Source organism: Anomaloglossus baeobatrachus, chromosome 10 (assembly GCF_048569485.1).
Source record: "Anomaloglossus baeobatrachus isolate aAnoBae1 chromosome 10, aAnoBae1.hap1, whole genome shotgun sequence".
NCBI lineage: Eukaryota > Metazoa > Chordata > Amphibia > Anura > Aromobatidae > Anomaloglossus > Anomaloglossus baeobatrachus.
The window spans coordinates 205525077-205541085 of NC_134362.1; the positions used below are offsets into that span (position 1 = coordinate 205525077).

General features: G+C 55.1%; 1 protein-coding gene across 1 annotated transcript in view; it reads left to right on the plus strand.

The window, feature by feature from the left end:
* The window catches only part of PHKB (phosphorylase kinase regulatory subunit beta), a 117667-nt gene extending 113319 nt beyond the window's left edge, over positions 1-4348 (plus strand). Inside the window, exons 20-23 of the mRNA XM_075325442.1 lie at positions 566-695; positions 881-988; positions 1077-1217; positions 2051-4348. Coding sequence (XP_075181557.1) covers positions 566-695; positions 881-988; positions 1077-1217; positions 2051-2188 — 517 coding nt within the window. The 3' untranslated portion in view covers positions 2189-4348. The remainder of the gene's footprint in view (positions 1-565; positions 696-880; positions 989-1076; positions 1218-2050) is intronic.
* The last annotated feature ends 11661 nt before the right edge of the window (positions 4349-16009 follow it).

Below are 16009 nucleotides of genomic sequence, written 5' to 3' on the forward strand. Positions count from 1 at the left end.
GGATATGGACCGTCCTCTGGGGATATGGACCGTCCTCTGGGGTAGGGGCCATCCTCTGGGGATATGGACCATCCTCTGGGGGTAGGGGCCGTCCTCTGGGGTAGGGGCCGTCCTCTGGGGTGGGGTCCGTCCTCTGGGGTAGGGGCCGTCCTCTGGGGTAGGGTCCGTCCTCTGGGGGTAGGGGCCGTCCTCTGGGAGTAGGGTCCGTCATCTGGGGTGGGGGCCGTCCTCTGGGGTAGGGGCCGTCCTCTGGGGTGGGGGCCGTCCTCTGGGGTAGGGTCCGTCCTCTGGGGTAGGGTCCGTCCTCTGGGGTGGGGTCCGTCCTCTGGGGTGGGGTCCGTCCTCTGGGGTGGGGCCGTCCTCTGGGGTAGGGGCCGTCCTCTGGGAGTAGGGTCCGTCCTCTGGGGTGGGGTCCGTCCTCTGGGGTGGGGTCCGTCCTCTGGGGATATGGACCGTCCTCTGGGGTAGGGGCCGTCCTCCTGGTAGAGAAGTCCTTCAGGGGTAGGGCCTAGGGCTGCCCTCTGTGGCCATATTGCTGATGGTTTCCCTTCTGCGGTCTGTGCAGGTGCTGGCTGAACCGCAGGCAGATTGACGGTTCTCTGAACAGAAATCCCGCCGGATTCTACGACCGCGTGTGGCAGATCCTGGAGAGGACGCCCAGCGGGATCATGGTGTCCGGGAAGTTCCTCCCTCAGGTGTGAGCCTGGCGGCGTCCTCCCGTCCGGTATATGAGGGGGGGATTCACGTGACATTACACACCGCAATCATAGTGCAGTATCTGGATATCAGCGCTGTGGATATGGGGAAGGATATCCCCTGTGATCCTCCCGATATCCCGTCCTCTGTCCCCCCAGCATTTAACCCTTACTCTCGCACACAGCAACCCACCCTGTCGGACATGACGATGTATGAGATGAACTTCTCTCTGCTGGTGGAGGACATGCTGCAGAACATCTCCCAGCCCGAATACCGCCAGATCATCGTGGAGGTAACGGGTCCTATGGCCTCCATTACTGGGGCGCGAGCGTCCGTCGTGGGGGTCCCCATCGTAGTGACACGTCCCGACCTCTCCGCAGCTCCTGATGATCGTCTCCGTCATCCTGGAGAGGAACCCCGAGTTTGAGTTTCAGGAGAAGGTGGATCTGGACCGGCTGGTGACGGAGGCCTTCAGCGACTTCCAGCGGGACCAGAACCGCCTGCAAGGAGCCGAGAAGCAGGTGAGGGGCCCTGGATCCCGCGGGTGGCTCCAGCCCCAGGAATTAAGCTGCAGACTGGTTTCTTTCATATTTGTGTCATATCCTTCCCTATCTCTGCTTGCAGTCAGTGAATGAGGCGTATTCGGTGCTCGTTGTTTTTATTCACTGACCACTGCAGAGATATTGGAAATGGAAAGTAATTGATGGGTCCGGTGTGTTAGTCGCTGTCAGTGCGGTGTGTTAGTCGGTGCGGTGTGTTAGTCGGTGCGGTGTGTTAGTCGGTGCGGTGTGTTAGTCGGTGCGGTGTGTTAGTCGGTGCGGTGTGTTAGTCGGTGCGGTGTGTTAGTCGGTGCGGTGTGTTAGTCGGTGCGGTGTGTTAGTCGGTGCGGTGTGTTAGTCGCTGCGGTGTGTTAGTCGCTGCGGTGTGTTAGTCGCTGCGGTGTGTTAGTCGCTGCAGTGTGTTAGTCGCTGCGGTGTGTTAGTCGCTGCGGTGTGTTAGTCGCTGCGGTGTGTTAGTCGCTGCGGTGTGTTAGTCGCTGCCGGTGCGGTGTGTTAGTCGCTGCCGGTCCGGTGTGTTGGTCGCTTCGGGTGCGGTGTGTTAGTCGCTGTGGGTGCGGTGTGTTAGTCGCAGTCGGTGCGGTGTGTTAGTCGCTGTGGGTGCGGTGTGTTAGTCGCAGTCGGTGCGGTGTGTTAGTCGCTGTGGGTGCGGTGTGTTAGTCGCGGTCGGTGCGGTGTGTTAGTCGCCGTCGGTGCGGTGTGTTAGTCGCCGTCGGTGCGGTGTGTTAGTTGCCGTCGGTGCACCCGCAGCGGTGGTTGGGCGCGATCCCGCCTGTAATTGTGCGCTCTCTCCCCAGGAGGACATGTCCGCCTTCTACAACACTCCCCCGCTGGGCAAGAGAGGGACCTGCAGCTACCTGACCAAAGCCGTGATGAACCTGCTGCTGGAGGCCGAGGTCCGGCCGGGCACAGACGACCCCTGCAGCGTCAGCTAAGAGACCCCCGCCGGCCCCCGAGCGAGGGGGCCACACAGCGCCTGGCTTCTGGTTTGCATTGAATTAAGTAGGGGCCCGGAGCGGCCATCAGCCTATCGTAGCGGGCGGAGGGTCTCCGGACGCCGGCCCACCAAACATCTGCAAGGCTTCACCACCTTTACTTCCTCTGCTTGCTGTCAGCGATTGCAAATGTTCCTGTTTCAATCTGCCCTGATACAGATCTGAGGGTTTGTTACAATGTATCAGTGCAGATTGCATAAGACTGGACGCCGCTGTAACAAACCCTCAGCTGTGAGACAGGTCAGTTTCTGGATTGACACAAATCAGATGGTTTGTTACAGTGTATCAGTCCAGAAACTGACCTGTCTCACAGCTGAGGGTTTGCTACACTGTATTGTCTACACTGAATATCATTGTTTCCAGTCACTGACAGCAAGTGGAGATGCTGAAGACTGCGGAAAAGCTGAAGTGCGGCCGGAGGTGATACATAGGATGCTTCAGAACATAAAAACATTAGATTCAGCTGCTTTAAAGGGACGGTACACCCTTCTTCCGTGTTTCCTTTTGCTCGCTGTTATCAGCCGTGTGTCTGCAGTGTTCCTCCATAGGCTGAGTGTGGTGGCTTTCTGTCCTATTATGAGCCTGCACTATTACAGAGGGCGGCCGCTGCCCTCAGGAGACGCATTACTGTGCAAGTGTCCTGCGTACAGTGACAGGGCTGCTATATACACTCATATATTATGGATTTAGTGCTTTTTCTCCTCCAGACACAGCCGAAGCTGCATCAACCATTGTGCTGCTTTCCGGCTGCTGTAGAGCAGTGCATTGTGGGAGCTCTGGTGGCCATTAGGTCTCATAACGCGTCTAAAAAGTGGGAGCTCGGGTGACCATTAGGTCTCATGACGAGTCTAGAAGTGGGAGATCGCGTGACCATTAGGTCTCATGACGAGTCTAGAAGTGGGAGCTCGGGTGACCATTAGGTCTCATGACACGTCTAGAAGTGGGAGCTCGGGTGACCATTAGGTCTCATGACGAGTCTAGAAGTGGGAGATAGGGTGGCCATTAGGTCTCATGACACGTCTAGAAGTGGGAGCTCTGGTGGCCATTAGGTCTCATGGCGCATCTAGAAATGGGAGCTCTGGTGGCCATTAGGTCTCATGGCGCATCTAGAAATGGGAGCTCGGGTGGCCATTAGGTCTCATGATATTTCTAGAAGTGGGAGCTCGGGTGACCATTAGGTCTCATGACGAGTCTAGAAATGGCAGCTCGGGTGATCATTAGGTCTCATGACGAGTCTAGAAGTGGGAGCTCGGGTGACCATTAGGTCTCATGACGAGTCTAGAAGTGGGAGCTCGGGTGACCATTAGGTCTCATGACGAGTCTAGAAATGGGAGCTCGGGTGGCCATTAGGTCTCATGACGCATCTAGAAGTGGGAGCTCGGGTGGCCATTAGGTCTCATGACGCATCTAGAAGCGGGAGCTCGGGTGACCATTAGGTCTCATGACACGTCTAGAAGAGGGAGCTCGGGTGACCATTAGGTCTCATGACACGTCTAGAAGTGAGAGATCGGGTGGCCATTAGGTCTCATGACACGTCTAGAAGCGGGAGCTCGGGTGACCATTAGGTCTCATGACACGTCTAGAAGCGGGAGCTCGGGTGACCATTAGGTCTCATGACACGTCTAGAAGTGAGCGATCGGGTGGCCATTAGGTCTCATGACACGTCTAGAAGCGGGAGCTCGGGTGACCATTAGGTCTCATGACACGTCTAGAAGCGGGAGCTCGGGTGACCATTAGGTCTCATGACACGTCTAGAAGTGAGAGATCGGGTGGCCATTAGGTCTCATGACACGTCTAGAAGCGGGAGCTCGGGTGACCATTAGGTCTCATGACACGTCTAGAAGAAACTGTAACCTTTGGAGGTGAATGGAGAAAGAAGAAGATAAGAAAACGTGACTCCTCCACATCAGATTTGCACGATGGAAACATCCTGGATTTTTTATTTTATTTTTTGCTGTGTGACTTTGTAATGAATGGTTTATCCGCCGCCGTCAGTCATTTACCCACAACCCCCTGCTCCCGGCGGCAGCGGAGAGACAATTAGCGTTTTTATTGTGTGCGAGATTAAATAAAAGAGGCTCGGACGAGCGATTTCCATTTCTTGCCGTCTTTTTATTTCTTGCTTTTATGCTAATGGCGGTGCCGGGGCGAGACGCGTTATTTACCGGAATTCATGATCCGGGGAAACGTTTCCAGATCCTAACACTTCAAGAAATCCTCAAGGAAATGCAAAGTAAAGAGCAATTTACAGCTTCCTGATACAAAGCTCCAAACCCTCTGCAACGACATAAATGATCCATACCTGCAGTCACCACTAGAGGGAGCTGCAGAGACCCGTGTGTCGTCAGCTCCCCCTAGTGGTGGCACGTATAATGTTATTATTTACTATAGAGCTCCGGAGCTCAGAAAAATAATCGTTCTACTATGAAAGAAATAATAAATACCCTTATAACCCCCAAAAATGTCATGAGTGGGGGTCAGCGCCTCTAATTATCACAGCTGAGGGTTTGCTCCAGTGTGGATCGTCCTCTGTGATGAGGGTCAGACTGATACAATTTATCTGCGCTGACACATTGCAACAAATAACCAGAGCAGACAAGGAGCGCTCACTTTATAGCACATTTTGCAATTCAATGTCTCCCCATTCTGTAAGATCTCTGCTTGCAGTCAGTTCATGGAAATATTCTCATTTACAGCCACATACCTAATACTTATCACAGCTGAGGGTTCGTTACAAGTGTATCCAGACCAAGCAAACCTCTGATACAATGTAACAAACTATCAGGACAGGATTGAAAGCGATTGTTCCATTCACTGGCAGCAAGCAGAGTTGTGAGTATGAGGGTAACGTCCACCTCCTGATTATACAGAAGGAAGCAGTGCGTGCTCAGGTCTGCTACATGTGCAGGTACCCGCTGTGTGCTCAGCTCTGCTACATGTGCAGGTACCCGGTGCACGCTCAGCTCTGCTACATGTGCAAGTACCCGCTGTGTGCTCAGCTCTGCTACATGTGCAGGTACCCGCTGTGTGCTCAGCTCTGCTACATGTGCAGGTACCCGGTGCACGCTCAGCTCTGCTACATGTGCAGGTACCCTGTGCGTGCTCAGCTCTGCCACATGTGCAGGTACCCTGTGCGTGCTCAGTTCTGCTACATGTGCAGGTACCCGATGCACGCTCAGCTCTGCTACATGTGCAGGTACCCGGTGCGCGCTCAGTTCTGCTACATGTGCAGGTACCCGATGCACGCTCAGCTCTGCTACATGTGCAGCTACCCGGTGTACGCTCAGCTCTGCTACATGTGCAGGTACCCGGTGCGTGCTCAGCTCTGCTACATGTGCAGGTACCCGGTGCACGCTCAGTTCTGCTACATGTGCAGGTACCCGCTGTCTGCTCAGCTCTGCTACATGTGCAGGTACCCGCTGTGTGCTCAGCTCTGCTACATGTGCAGGTACCCGGTGCACGCTCAGCTCTGCTACATGTGCAGGTACCCTGTGCGTGCTCAGCTCTGCCACATGTGCAGGTACCCGATGCACGCTCAGCTCTGTTACATGTGCAGCTACCCGGTGTACGCTCAGCTCTGCTACATGTGCAGGTACCCGGTGCGTGCTCAGTTCTGCTACATGTGCAGGTACCCGCTGTGTGCTCAGTTCTGCCACATGTGCAAGTACCCGGTGCATGCCCAGGTCTGCTACATGTGCAGGTACCCGGTGCGCGCTCAGCTCTGCTACATGTGCAGGTATCCGGTGTATGCTCAGCTCTGCTACATGTGCAGGTACCCGCTGAGTGCTCAGCTCTGCTACATGTGCAGGTATCCGGTGTATGCTCAGCTCTGCTACATGTGCAGGTACCCGCTGTGTGCTCAGCTCTGCTACATGTGCAGGTACCCGCTGTGTGCTCAGCTCTGCTACATGTGCAGGTACCCGCTGTGTGCTCAGCTCTGCTACATGTGCAAGTACCCGCTGCGTGCTCAGCTCTGCTACATGTACAGCTACCCGCTGCGTGCTCAGCTCTGCTACATGTGCAAGTACCCGCTGTGTGCTCAGCTCTGCTACATGTGCAAGTACCCGCTGTGTGCTCAGCTCTGCTACATGTGCAGGTACCCGCTGTGTGCTCAGCTCTGCTACATGTGCAAGTACCCGCTGCGTGCTCAGCTCTGCTACATGTGCAAGTACCCGCTGCGTGCTCAGCTCTGCTACATGTGCAGCTACCCGCTGCGTGCTCAGCTCTGCCACATGTACAGGTACCCTGTGCGTGCTCAGTTCTGCTACATGTGCAGGTACCCGGTGCGTGCTCAGTTCTGCTACATGTGCAGGTACCCGCTGTGTGCTCAGCTCTGCTACATGTGCAAGTACCCGCTGCGTGCTCAGCTCTGCTACATGTGCAAGTACCCGCTGCGTGCTCAGCTCTGCTACATGTGCAGCTACCCGCTGCGTGCTCAGCTCTGCCACATGTACAGGTACCCTGTGCGTGCTCAGTTCTGCTACATGTGCAGGTACCCTGTGCGTGCTCAGTTCTGCTACATGTGCAGGTACCCGATGCACGCTCAGCTCTGCTACATGTGCAGGTACCCGGTGCGCGCTCAGTTCTGCTACATGTGCAGGTACCCGATGCACGCTCAGCTCTGCTACATGTGCAGCTACCCGGTGTACGCTCAGCTCTGCTACATGTGCAGGTACCCGGTGCGTGCTCAGTTCTGCTACATGTGCAGGTACCCGCTGTGTGCTCAGTTCTGCCACATGTGCAAGTACCCGGTGCATGCCCAGGTCTGCTACATGTGCAGGTACCCGGTGCGCGCTCAGCTCTGCTACATGTGCAGGTATCCGGTGTATGCTCAGCTCTGCTACATGTGCAGGTACCCGCTGAGTGCTCAGCTCTGCTACATGTGCAGGTATCCGGTGTATGCTCAGCTCTGCTACATGTGCAGGTACCCGCTGTGTGCTCAGCTCTGCTACATGTGCAGGTACCCGCTGTGTGCTCAGCTCTGCTACATGTGCAGGTACCCGCTGTGTGCTCAGCTCTGCTACATGTGCAAGTACCCGCTGCGTGCTCAGCTCTGCTACATGTGCAAGTACCCACTGTGTGCTCAGCTCTGCTACATGTGCAGGTACCCGCTGTGTGCTCAGCTCTGCTACATGTGCAAGTACCCGCTGCGTGCTCAGCTCTGCTACATGTGCAAGTACCCGCTGCGTGCTCAGCTCTGCTACATGTGCAGCTACCCGCTGCGTGCTCAGCTCTGCCACATGTACAGGTACCCTGTGCGTGCTCAGTTCTGCTACATGTGCAGGTACCCGGTGCGTGCTCAGTTCTGCTACATGTGCAGGTACCCGCTGTGTGCTCAGCTCTGCTACATGTGCAAGTACCCGCTGCGTGCTCAGCTCTGCTACATGTGCAAGTACCCGCTGCGTGCTCAGCTCTGCTACATGTGCAGCTACCCGCTGCGTGCTCAGCTCTGCCACATGTACAGGTACCCGGTGCGTGCTCAGTTCTGCTACATGTGCAGGTACCCGGTGCGTGCTCAGTTCTGCTACATGTGCAGGTACCCGCTGTGTGCTCAGTTCTGCTACATGTGCAGGTACCCGGTGTACGCTCAGCTCTGCTACATGTGCAGGTACCCGGTGTACGCTCAGCTCTGCTACATGTGCAGGTACCCGCTGTGTGCTCAGTTCTGCTACATGTGCAGGTACCCGGTGCGCGCTCAGCTTTGCTACATGTGCAGGTATCCGGTGTATGCTCAGCTCTGCTACATGTGCAGGTACCCGCTGCGTGCTCAGCTCTGCTACATGTGCAGGTATCCGGTGTATGCTCAGCTCTGCTACATGTGCAGGTACCCGGTGTGCGCTCAGCTCTGCTACATGTACAGGTACCCGGCGTGTGGCGGCGTGCGCTGCGGATGCTCCAGGCTGGTACTGTCAGGATTGCTCGGACCCCGCTGGAGCGGAGCCGTCATTTATTGACAGGTCCTAAGAGCCGGGCGGGACGAGGCGCCAGACGTTCTGCATTTTCCGCTAATGTGACACTCCGCATCCCGCCGCTGTGATTGATGTGCGGGAGCCTCTTTATTCGGCCGCGATGATGTCTCGTGACGTCTGGAGCCGCTGCCACCGAAACATTCAGATTTCCTGCCTGCTAATAAGAGACGACAAGAATTCCAGGAATTGGATGTGACCGTGGTGCGAGGAACTGAGACCGCGCCAATTCCACCGCACGGAGACGAATACTAAACAGAAATCCTCGAGAAAGCCGCGTCCTTCACTCGTCCTCCAGATGCTGATGATCGGGCAACACTTGTCATACGGGGAGCGGGAGGTGATAACTGGCGGATAATCCGAGACCGCTCCGCAGAGATGGCGGCATTACTGGCGGATGATACGGGACCGCTCCGCGGAGATGGCGGCATTACTGGCGGATAATTCGAGACCTCTCTGCGGAGATGGCGGCATTACTGGTGGATTATCGGCGTCCACTCCGCAGAGATGGCGGCATTACTGGCGGATAATTCGAGACTGCTCCGTAGAGATGGCGGCATTATTGGCGGATCCGAGACTGCTGCGCAGAGATGGCGGCATTACTGGCGGATGATCGGCGTCCGCTCCGCAGAGATGGCGGCAATACTGGCGGATAATCAGAGACCGCTCCATAGAGATGGCGGCATTACTGGCGGATCCGAGACCGCTGTGCAGAGATGGCGGCAATACTGGCGGATTATCGGCGTCCACTCCGCAGAGATGGCGGCATTATTGATGGATAATCCGAGACCGCTCCGCCGAGATAGTGGCATGACTGGCGGATAATCTGAGACCACTCCGCAGAGATGGCGGCATTACTGGCAGATAATCAGAGACCGCTGCGCAGAGATGGCGGCATTACTGGTGGATTATCGGAAACCGCTCCGCAGAGATGGCGGCATTACTGGCGGATAATCCGAGACCGCTCCGCAGAGATGGTGGCAATACTGGTGGATAATCTGAGACCGCTCCGCAGAGATGGCGGCATTACTGGTAGATAATCAGAGACCGCTCCGCAGAGATGGCGGCATTACTGGCGGATTATCGGAAACCGCTCCGCAGAGATGGCGGCATTACTGGCGGATTATCGGAGTCCACTCCGCAGAGATGGCGGCATTACTGGCGGATTATCGGAGTCCGCTCTGCAGAGATGGCAGTATTACTGGCGGATTATCGGAGTCTGCTCCGCAGAGATGGCGGTATTACTGGCGGATTATCGGAGTCCACTCCGCAGAGATGGCGGTATTACTGGCGGATTATCGGAGTCTGCTCCGCAGAGATGGCGGCATTACTGGCGGATTATCGGAGTCCGCTCTGCAGAGATGGCGGTATTACTGGCGGATAATCCGAGACCGCTCTGTAGAGATGGCGGCATTACTGGTGTTCTACCGAAGCTGCAGTCACATCTCACCAGACACAACTCCACATGACCCTCTCCCTCCAGATCCGCTGCACTGCTGTGTGCTTGTTACAATGTATCGGTGCAGGTCAAATGCAGCTTTCAGAGGAGGTGAGCTGTGACATCTATTGTGAACTGTGGATCCTGTGTAAGTTGCAGTATATAGACGGGTTATCAGTCATTGTACAGGAGGGGGTGAGCTGTGACATAATCTATTGTGAACGGTGGATCCTATGTTTTTTGCTGGATATAGACGTGTTATCCTACTGCTCTAGTCACCTCCAGAGCTGCATTTGTGTGGTCTGATCAGCCTCTTAGTGACTGTCTCTGCTGAAGCTGCAGTAACTCCTGGTTTTTATTTTGGACACGCTTTGTACGTAGCGTTCCCTCTTCCCTGCGCTTCCCTCTCCTCTGTGCAGCCCTGGCCCCTGTGCTGCCCTCGTACCTGCGCCGCCCTCGCCCCTGCGCCACCCTCGCCCCTGCGCCGCCCTCGCCCCTCTGCAGCCCTCGCCCCTGCGCAGCCCTCGCCCCTCTGCAGCCCTCGCCCCTGCGCCGCCCTCGCCCCTGCGCAGCCCTCGCCCCTCTGCAGCCCTCGCCCCTGCGCCGCCCTCGCCCCTGCGCAGCCCTCGCCCCTGCGCCGCCCTCGCCCCTGCGCAGCCCTCGCCCTTGTGCCGCTCTCTCCCCTGTGCAGCCCTCGCCCGTGCGCTCGCCCCTGCGCTACCCTTGCCCCTGCGCAGCCCTCGCCTCTGTGCAGCCCTCGCCCCTCTGCAGCCCTCGCCCCTGCGCTGCCCTCGCCCCTGCGCTGTCCTGGCCCCTTTGCAGCCCTCGCCCCTGCGCAGCCCTCGCCCCTCTGCAGCCCTCGCCCTTGTGCCGCTCTCGCCCCTGCGCAGCCCTCGCCCCTGCGCAGCCCTCGCCCCTGCGCTGCCCTCGCCCCTGCGCAGCCCTCGCCCCTGCGCTCGCCTCCCGCAGGTCTGATGGATGCCAGGACTCGGTGGTGACTGATCACTTACATCTCCGCATTCGCCGACCTGTTTTAGAACAAATAATCTTCCCTCTTCTGATAAATCTTGGGAAATATAAATGGAGGCCGATGTGTCGCCGGCAGCGATGAGTCACGCAGCAGATGTGGGCAGCGCGGGGACCCAGAATCCATTATCGGGGCCTTAATTACAGCTCCGAGATGAAGAGACTGACATTTGCGCAGCAGCAGCTTTGTGCGCGGCCGAGGGATCGGGCGCAGGAAATGTCACAACATGTCGCTTCCTGGGAGAGTCCAGAGCATCGCCAGATGGGGCTGAGCGATGGCGGCGCACCGATCCCGAGAACACGGCGGGGAGAGGATTACCACCTGCAGCTGCCTACAAAGGGTTAACGATGACAGATTCCGCTTGCTGTCAGTGAATGGAAACATTATTTAAAAAGCAGCTTTTAATTTGCATAAAACTCATAAAAAGTGTGAACATGACCTTGGCTGATATCAAGTGCAGCGCTGAGGGTTTGCTACAATTGTATCCAATCTGTGAGCTAAAGAGGCTGCACTGATACACTGCACCAAACCCTCAGCACTAGACACGGATCATCTGAGAGCACATGACTGTTTGTTACAATGTATCAGTGCAGGAGACCCTCATTCTGGAGGTGGAGACCCTCTTAAAGGGAATGGCTGGTCTCGCAGTTCTGCCGCGGCCGGATCTCCCTGACCACGAGGGTCCAAGGATGAGCCACGAGGACACGGAAAGGGGGGCTCCAGACCACCCACCCCCGAGCTGCGTTATCTGCATATGGCAGCAGCAGGGCTGTCACTCCGGCCTTGTGATGGGAACAGACTGGACACCTCCACTGTACAATAACACAGGAAAAACCGGATTAGTAATGTGTGCAGAATAGCGAGTGCAGCTCTGGAGTATAATACAGGAGGTAACTCAGGATCAGTAATGTAATGTATGTACACAGTGACTGCACCAGCAGAATAGTGAGTGCAGCTCTGGAGTATAATACAGGGTGTAACTCAGGATCAGTAATGTATGTACACAGTGACTGCATCAGCAGAATAGCGAGCGCAGCTCTGGAGTATAATATAGGAGGTAACTCAGGATCAGTAATGTATGTACACAGTGACTGCATCAGCAGAATAGCGAGCGCAGCTCTGGAGTATAATACAGAAGGTAATCCTACAAGTAGGGAAACAAGAAGCCACGTAGAAGATGGCAGAGTGGCCACTCACACGTGGATTTAGGCACATTCCCATCTCCTGAGCCTATGGGATCGCTTTGTAATTTCTGCGGATCTTACGCTCTCTCTCCGTGCTGCACCTTTACTCCGGCGCGGTCTCCTTGTCGTGATTTCTGCCGCTCTTCTCCTCTCCCGACCTCTCAGCGCTTCACTTTCATTCTGAATCACTTTGTAAACACAATTATCCGAGAAATGCAGATGATTTGCCGGTAAAAGAAAAGCTTTAATTGTTGGTGGTGAGGATATGGGAGGCTTTGTATCTAAGTGCGGGGATCTAATAAGGGGTGCTGCATCCGAGCCATCTGATACCTCGCCATTGTGGTAGGATCCATCACCAGCAGTGCTAAATGCTGAAGTCTCCTCTGATCGCCCCTCGTCCGGCCCGGACCCCTACATCCAGATACTTGCCATGGATACAGGACACTCCACCATTTGACTTTTAGATACAAAGTAACAGGATCCTCCATCTAAAGGCCGGACTTTGTCCAATGCTGATCCTCTCAGGCCATGGAAGATGACGTGTACCTACAGATTTTGGAAGAAAGCAGCCATGTTTTTCTAGTAGTGGACAACCCATGTTTGTAGTTTTAGGATCCAACCTCCGAACATTTCTACCACTGCCTTGGCTGGGGCCCTCGTCTACAAAGGATTCGGGCCTTCGTCTTATTACATATACTCATTAGCGGAATTGTGATGGTGTGGAGTCTCGCCAGTCGTGGCCATCTTCTCTTACCCTGGCCTCGTTCCTATAGACTACAGGACCATCTTGGATAATGGCGTTTGTCAACACTCCGAAGTCTCCTCGACATCCATTGTGATAGAATGAACCTACACCGGCCATGGTCATGCTCTCTCACCCTGACCTCGTTACCACAGACTACAGGATGATCTTGGTGGTTGTCCACCCACCGAGGTCTACTTGGCATCCATTGTGATAGAATGAACCTACACCGGTCGTGGTCATTCTCTCTTACCCAGGCTTCGTTCCTATAGACTACAGGATCATTTTGGCGGTTGTCCACCCTTCTCGGTCTCCTCGGCATCCATTGTGATGGCATGAACCCGCACCGGGCTCTCTCACCCTGACTTCGTTACCATAGACTACAGGATGATCTTGGTGGTTGTCCACCCACCGAGGTCTACTTGGCATCCATTGTGATAGAATGAACCTACACCGGTCGTGGTCATTCTCTCTTACCCAGGCTTCGTTCCTATAGACTACAGGATCATTTTGGCGGTTGTCCACCCTTCTCGGTCTCCTCGGCATCCATTGTGATGGCATGAACCCGCACCGGGCTCTCTCACCCTGACTTCGTTACCATAGACTACAGGATGATCTTGGTAGTTGTCCACCCTCCGAGGTCTCCTCGGCATCCATTGTGATGGCATGAACCCGCACCGGGCTCTCTCACCCTGACTTCGTTACCATAGACTACAGGATGATCTTGGTAGTTGTCCACCCTCCGAGGTCTCCTCAGCATCCATTGTGATGGCATGATCTTGCACCAGCCGTGGCCATGTTCTCTAACCCTGGCTTCGTTCGTATAGACTACAGGACCATTTTGGTGGTTGTCCACCCTCCGAGGTCTGCTCGGCATCCGGGTATCAAACCCTTCAGGGCAGTTTCCTAATCCTCTCGGTCCCCGTAGATCGGCACGGCACAGCTCCCCGCCGTGAGCGGCATCTCAGTCAATTTCAACTTTTCTCCTCATTAAAATCCTTTTTCTTGAGCCGATGAAATGAGCATCGCACAAATCGGATCACGTCAAGTTCCGCCGGGTGCAAAGCTCAACTCGTTATGTGAAGATCAGTCACTTTTAATGGATGTAAATGAGGCTTTATAGCCGGACGCGCTCATCTGAGGAGACGGGGAGCAGAATCGGGACGTGATTATAATTCATATATATCATCCATGATGAAGCCAAAAGCCCATAGTGTGAGTCTATGGCAGCCGCCTCCAACCAGCGGCACTACAGAGGCTGAAGAACTACAACTCCTAGCATCCCAGACAGACATAGGCATGGGAAGGTATATTGGGAGTTGTAGATCTGCAAAAGCTGGAGGAGATGGAGACCAATGGTCTATGGAAAAGCTGGAGAGATTTGTGCAGCTTAGATTTGTCTATTAGAGCACCACGCCAGCATCCCTCCCCCTCCCCCTCCAATCCACCACCGGGGAGCTGGAGTGGCACTTCAAATCTAAGTCCCCTGCCTCCTCGTCTTATACTTACCATCCGGCATCTTCACCTGTTTCCACCATTGCGCAAGTCAAGATCACAAGTCAATTCAGGTCTGAGAGCCTCGTTCTGGTCTCTTTCTGGCCTCATTCTGACTTCGGCCTGGCCTCGTACTGGCCCTATAATGACCCCATCCTGGCCTTGCTCTGGCTTTGTTCTGGCGCCTTTCTTGCCTAATTCTAGATTCTTTCTGGCCCCATTCTAACCTCGTTCTGGCCTCATCTTGGCCTCGTCCTGGCCCTGTCCTAGCTTTGCTCTGGCGACTTTCTTCCCTCATTCTGGCCCTGTCCTGGCTTTGTCCTTGCCCCATCCTGGCTTTGTTCTAAGCCTGTCCTGGCCCCATCCTGGCTTTGTACTGGCCCCATCCTGGCTTTGTACTGGCCCCGTCCTGGCTTTGTACTGGCCCCATCCTGGCTTTGTACTGGCCCTGTCCTGGCTTTGTACTGGCCCTGTCCTGGCTTTGTCCTTGCCCCATCCTGGCTTTGTTCTAAGCCTGTCCTGGCCCCGTCCTGGCTTTGTTCTGGGCCTGGCCTGGTCCCCACCTGGATTTATTCTGGGCCTGGCCTGGTCCCGTCCTGGTTTCGTTCTCGCCCGATCCTGGCCCTGTCTTGGCTTCATTCTTGTCCCTTTCTCCAATCATTTTGGCCCTGTTCTGGCCTCATTCTGATCTTGTCCTGTCCTTTCTCTCCATGTTCTGGTCTTGTCCTGGCCTCTTCCTATCCTCGTGGTGGTCTTTCTCTCCACATTCTGGTCTCGTCCTGTCCTCGTTATGGTCTTTCACTCCACAGTCTTGTCTCGCCCTGGCTTTGTTCTGTTCTCGTCCTAGCTTTGTTCTGGTCTCGTCGGGGCCTTGTTCTGGTCTTGTCAATGTCCTTGTTCTGGTCTCATCAAGGTCCTTGTTCTTGTCTCGTTTCTAACCTTGTTCTTGTCTTGTCCTGGCCTTGTTCTGGTCTTGTCCTGGATTTGTTCTGGCGTCATCTTGTCCTCATCCTAGTCTCTTTGTCTCCGTGCTCTAGTCTCGTCCTGTCCTGGTTCTAGTCTCTTTATCTTCGCGTTCTAGTCTCGTCCTGGCCTCGTTCCAGTCTCGTCCTGGCCTTGTTCCGGTCTCGTCCTGGCCTCGTTCCGGTCTCGTCCTGGCCTCGTTACGGTCTCGTCCTGGCCTCGTTACGGTCTCGTCTAGGTCTCGCTACGGTCTCGTCCTGGCCTCATCCTGTCCTTGCTCTGGTCTTTCTCTCTACGTTCGGGTCTTGTCCTGGCCTCGTTCTGGCCCTGCTCTACCCCTCATAGACTTGTATTGAGTGCAGGTGATGTAACTTCTGACGTCCAACCAGCTAAAAGTTACGGGCATAAGATGGCGCCGTGGGACTGGAGCGACATCGAAAAAGTTGAAATTGTCAGAGTGAGAGCATATTACTAGGGGGCAGGGAACTCAGATTAAAAACGCCGCTCCAGAGCTAAAAAAAAACCCCCATAAACCTCTGGAGTGGGGCTTTAAGTGCACAGTTTCGCTTTAAGAGTACCCCCCTGTGGTTGGCGGCCCGTGTTTGGCACTTTCTGAGACTCCGGCAGGATTCCTTATAACTTTTTCAATTACCTGCTCCATTACACATTAACCAAGTGCGTTCCCTGGAGGAGCCGCTCACCGGTGTCCCAGAAACTTGTAAACTGAACATGAAATACGTCCGCCGGAGGAGATAAAAAAGAGAAAAGGAGCGTGAAAATGGGAGAATTCAGAACATTGAGCCCAAGGATCCGACTGTTTCATGGACATTATGTGGGGATCTTCATCTCAATCCCGGCTGTGTGTCGCTCCGCGGGGCTCACGGGCGGGTGCTTTGCCTTTTAATGCTCGTTTGGTTCATCCTGTATTTTTGCAGCAGCCGGATACA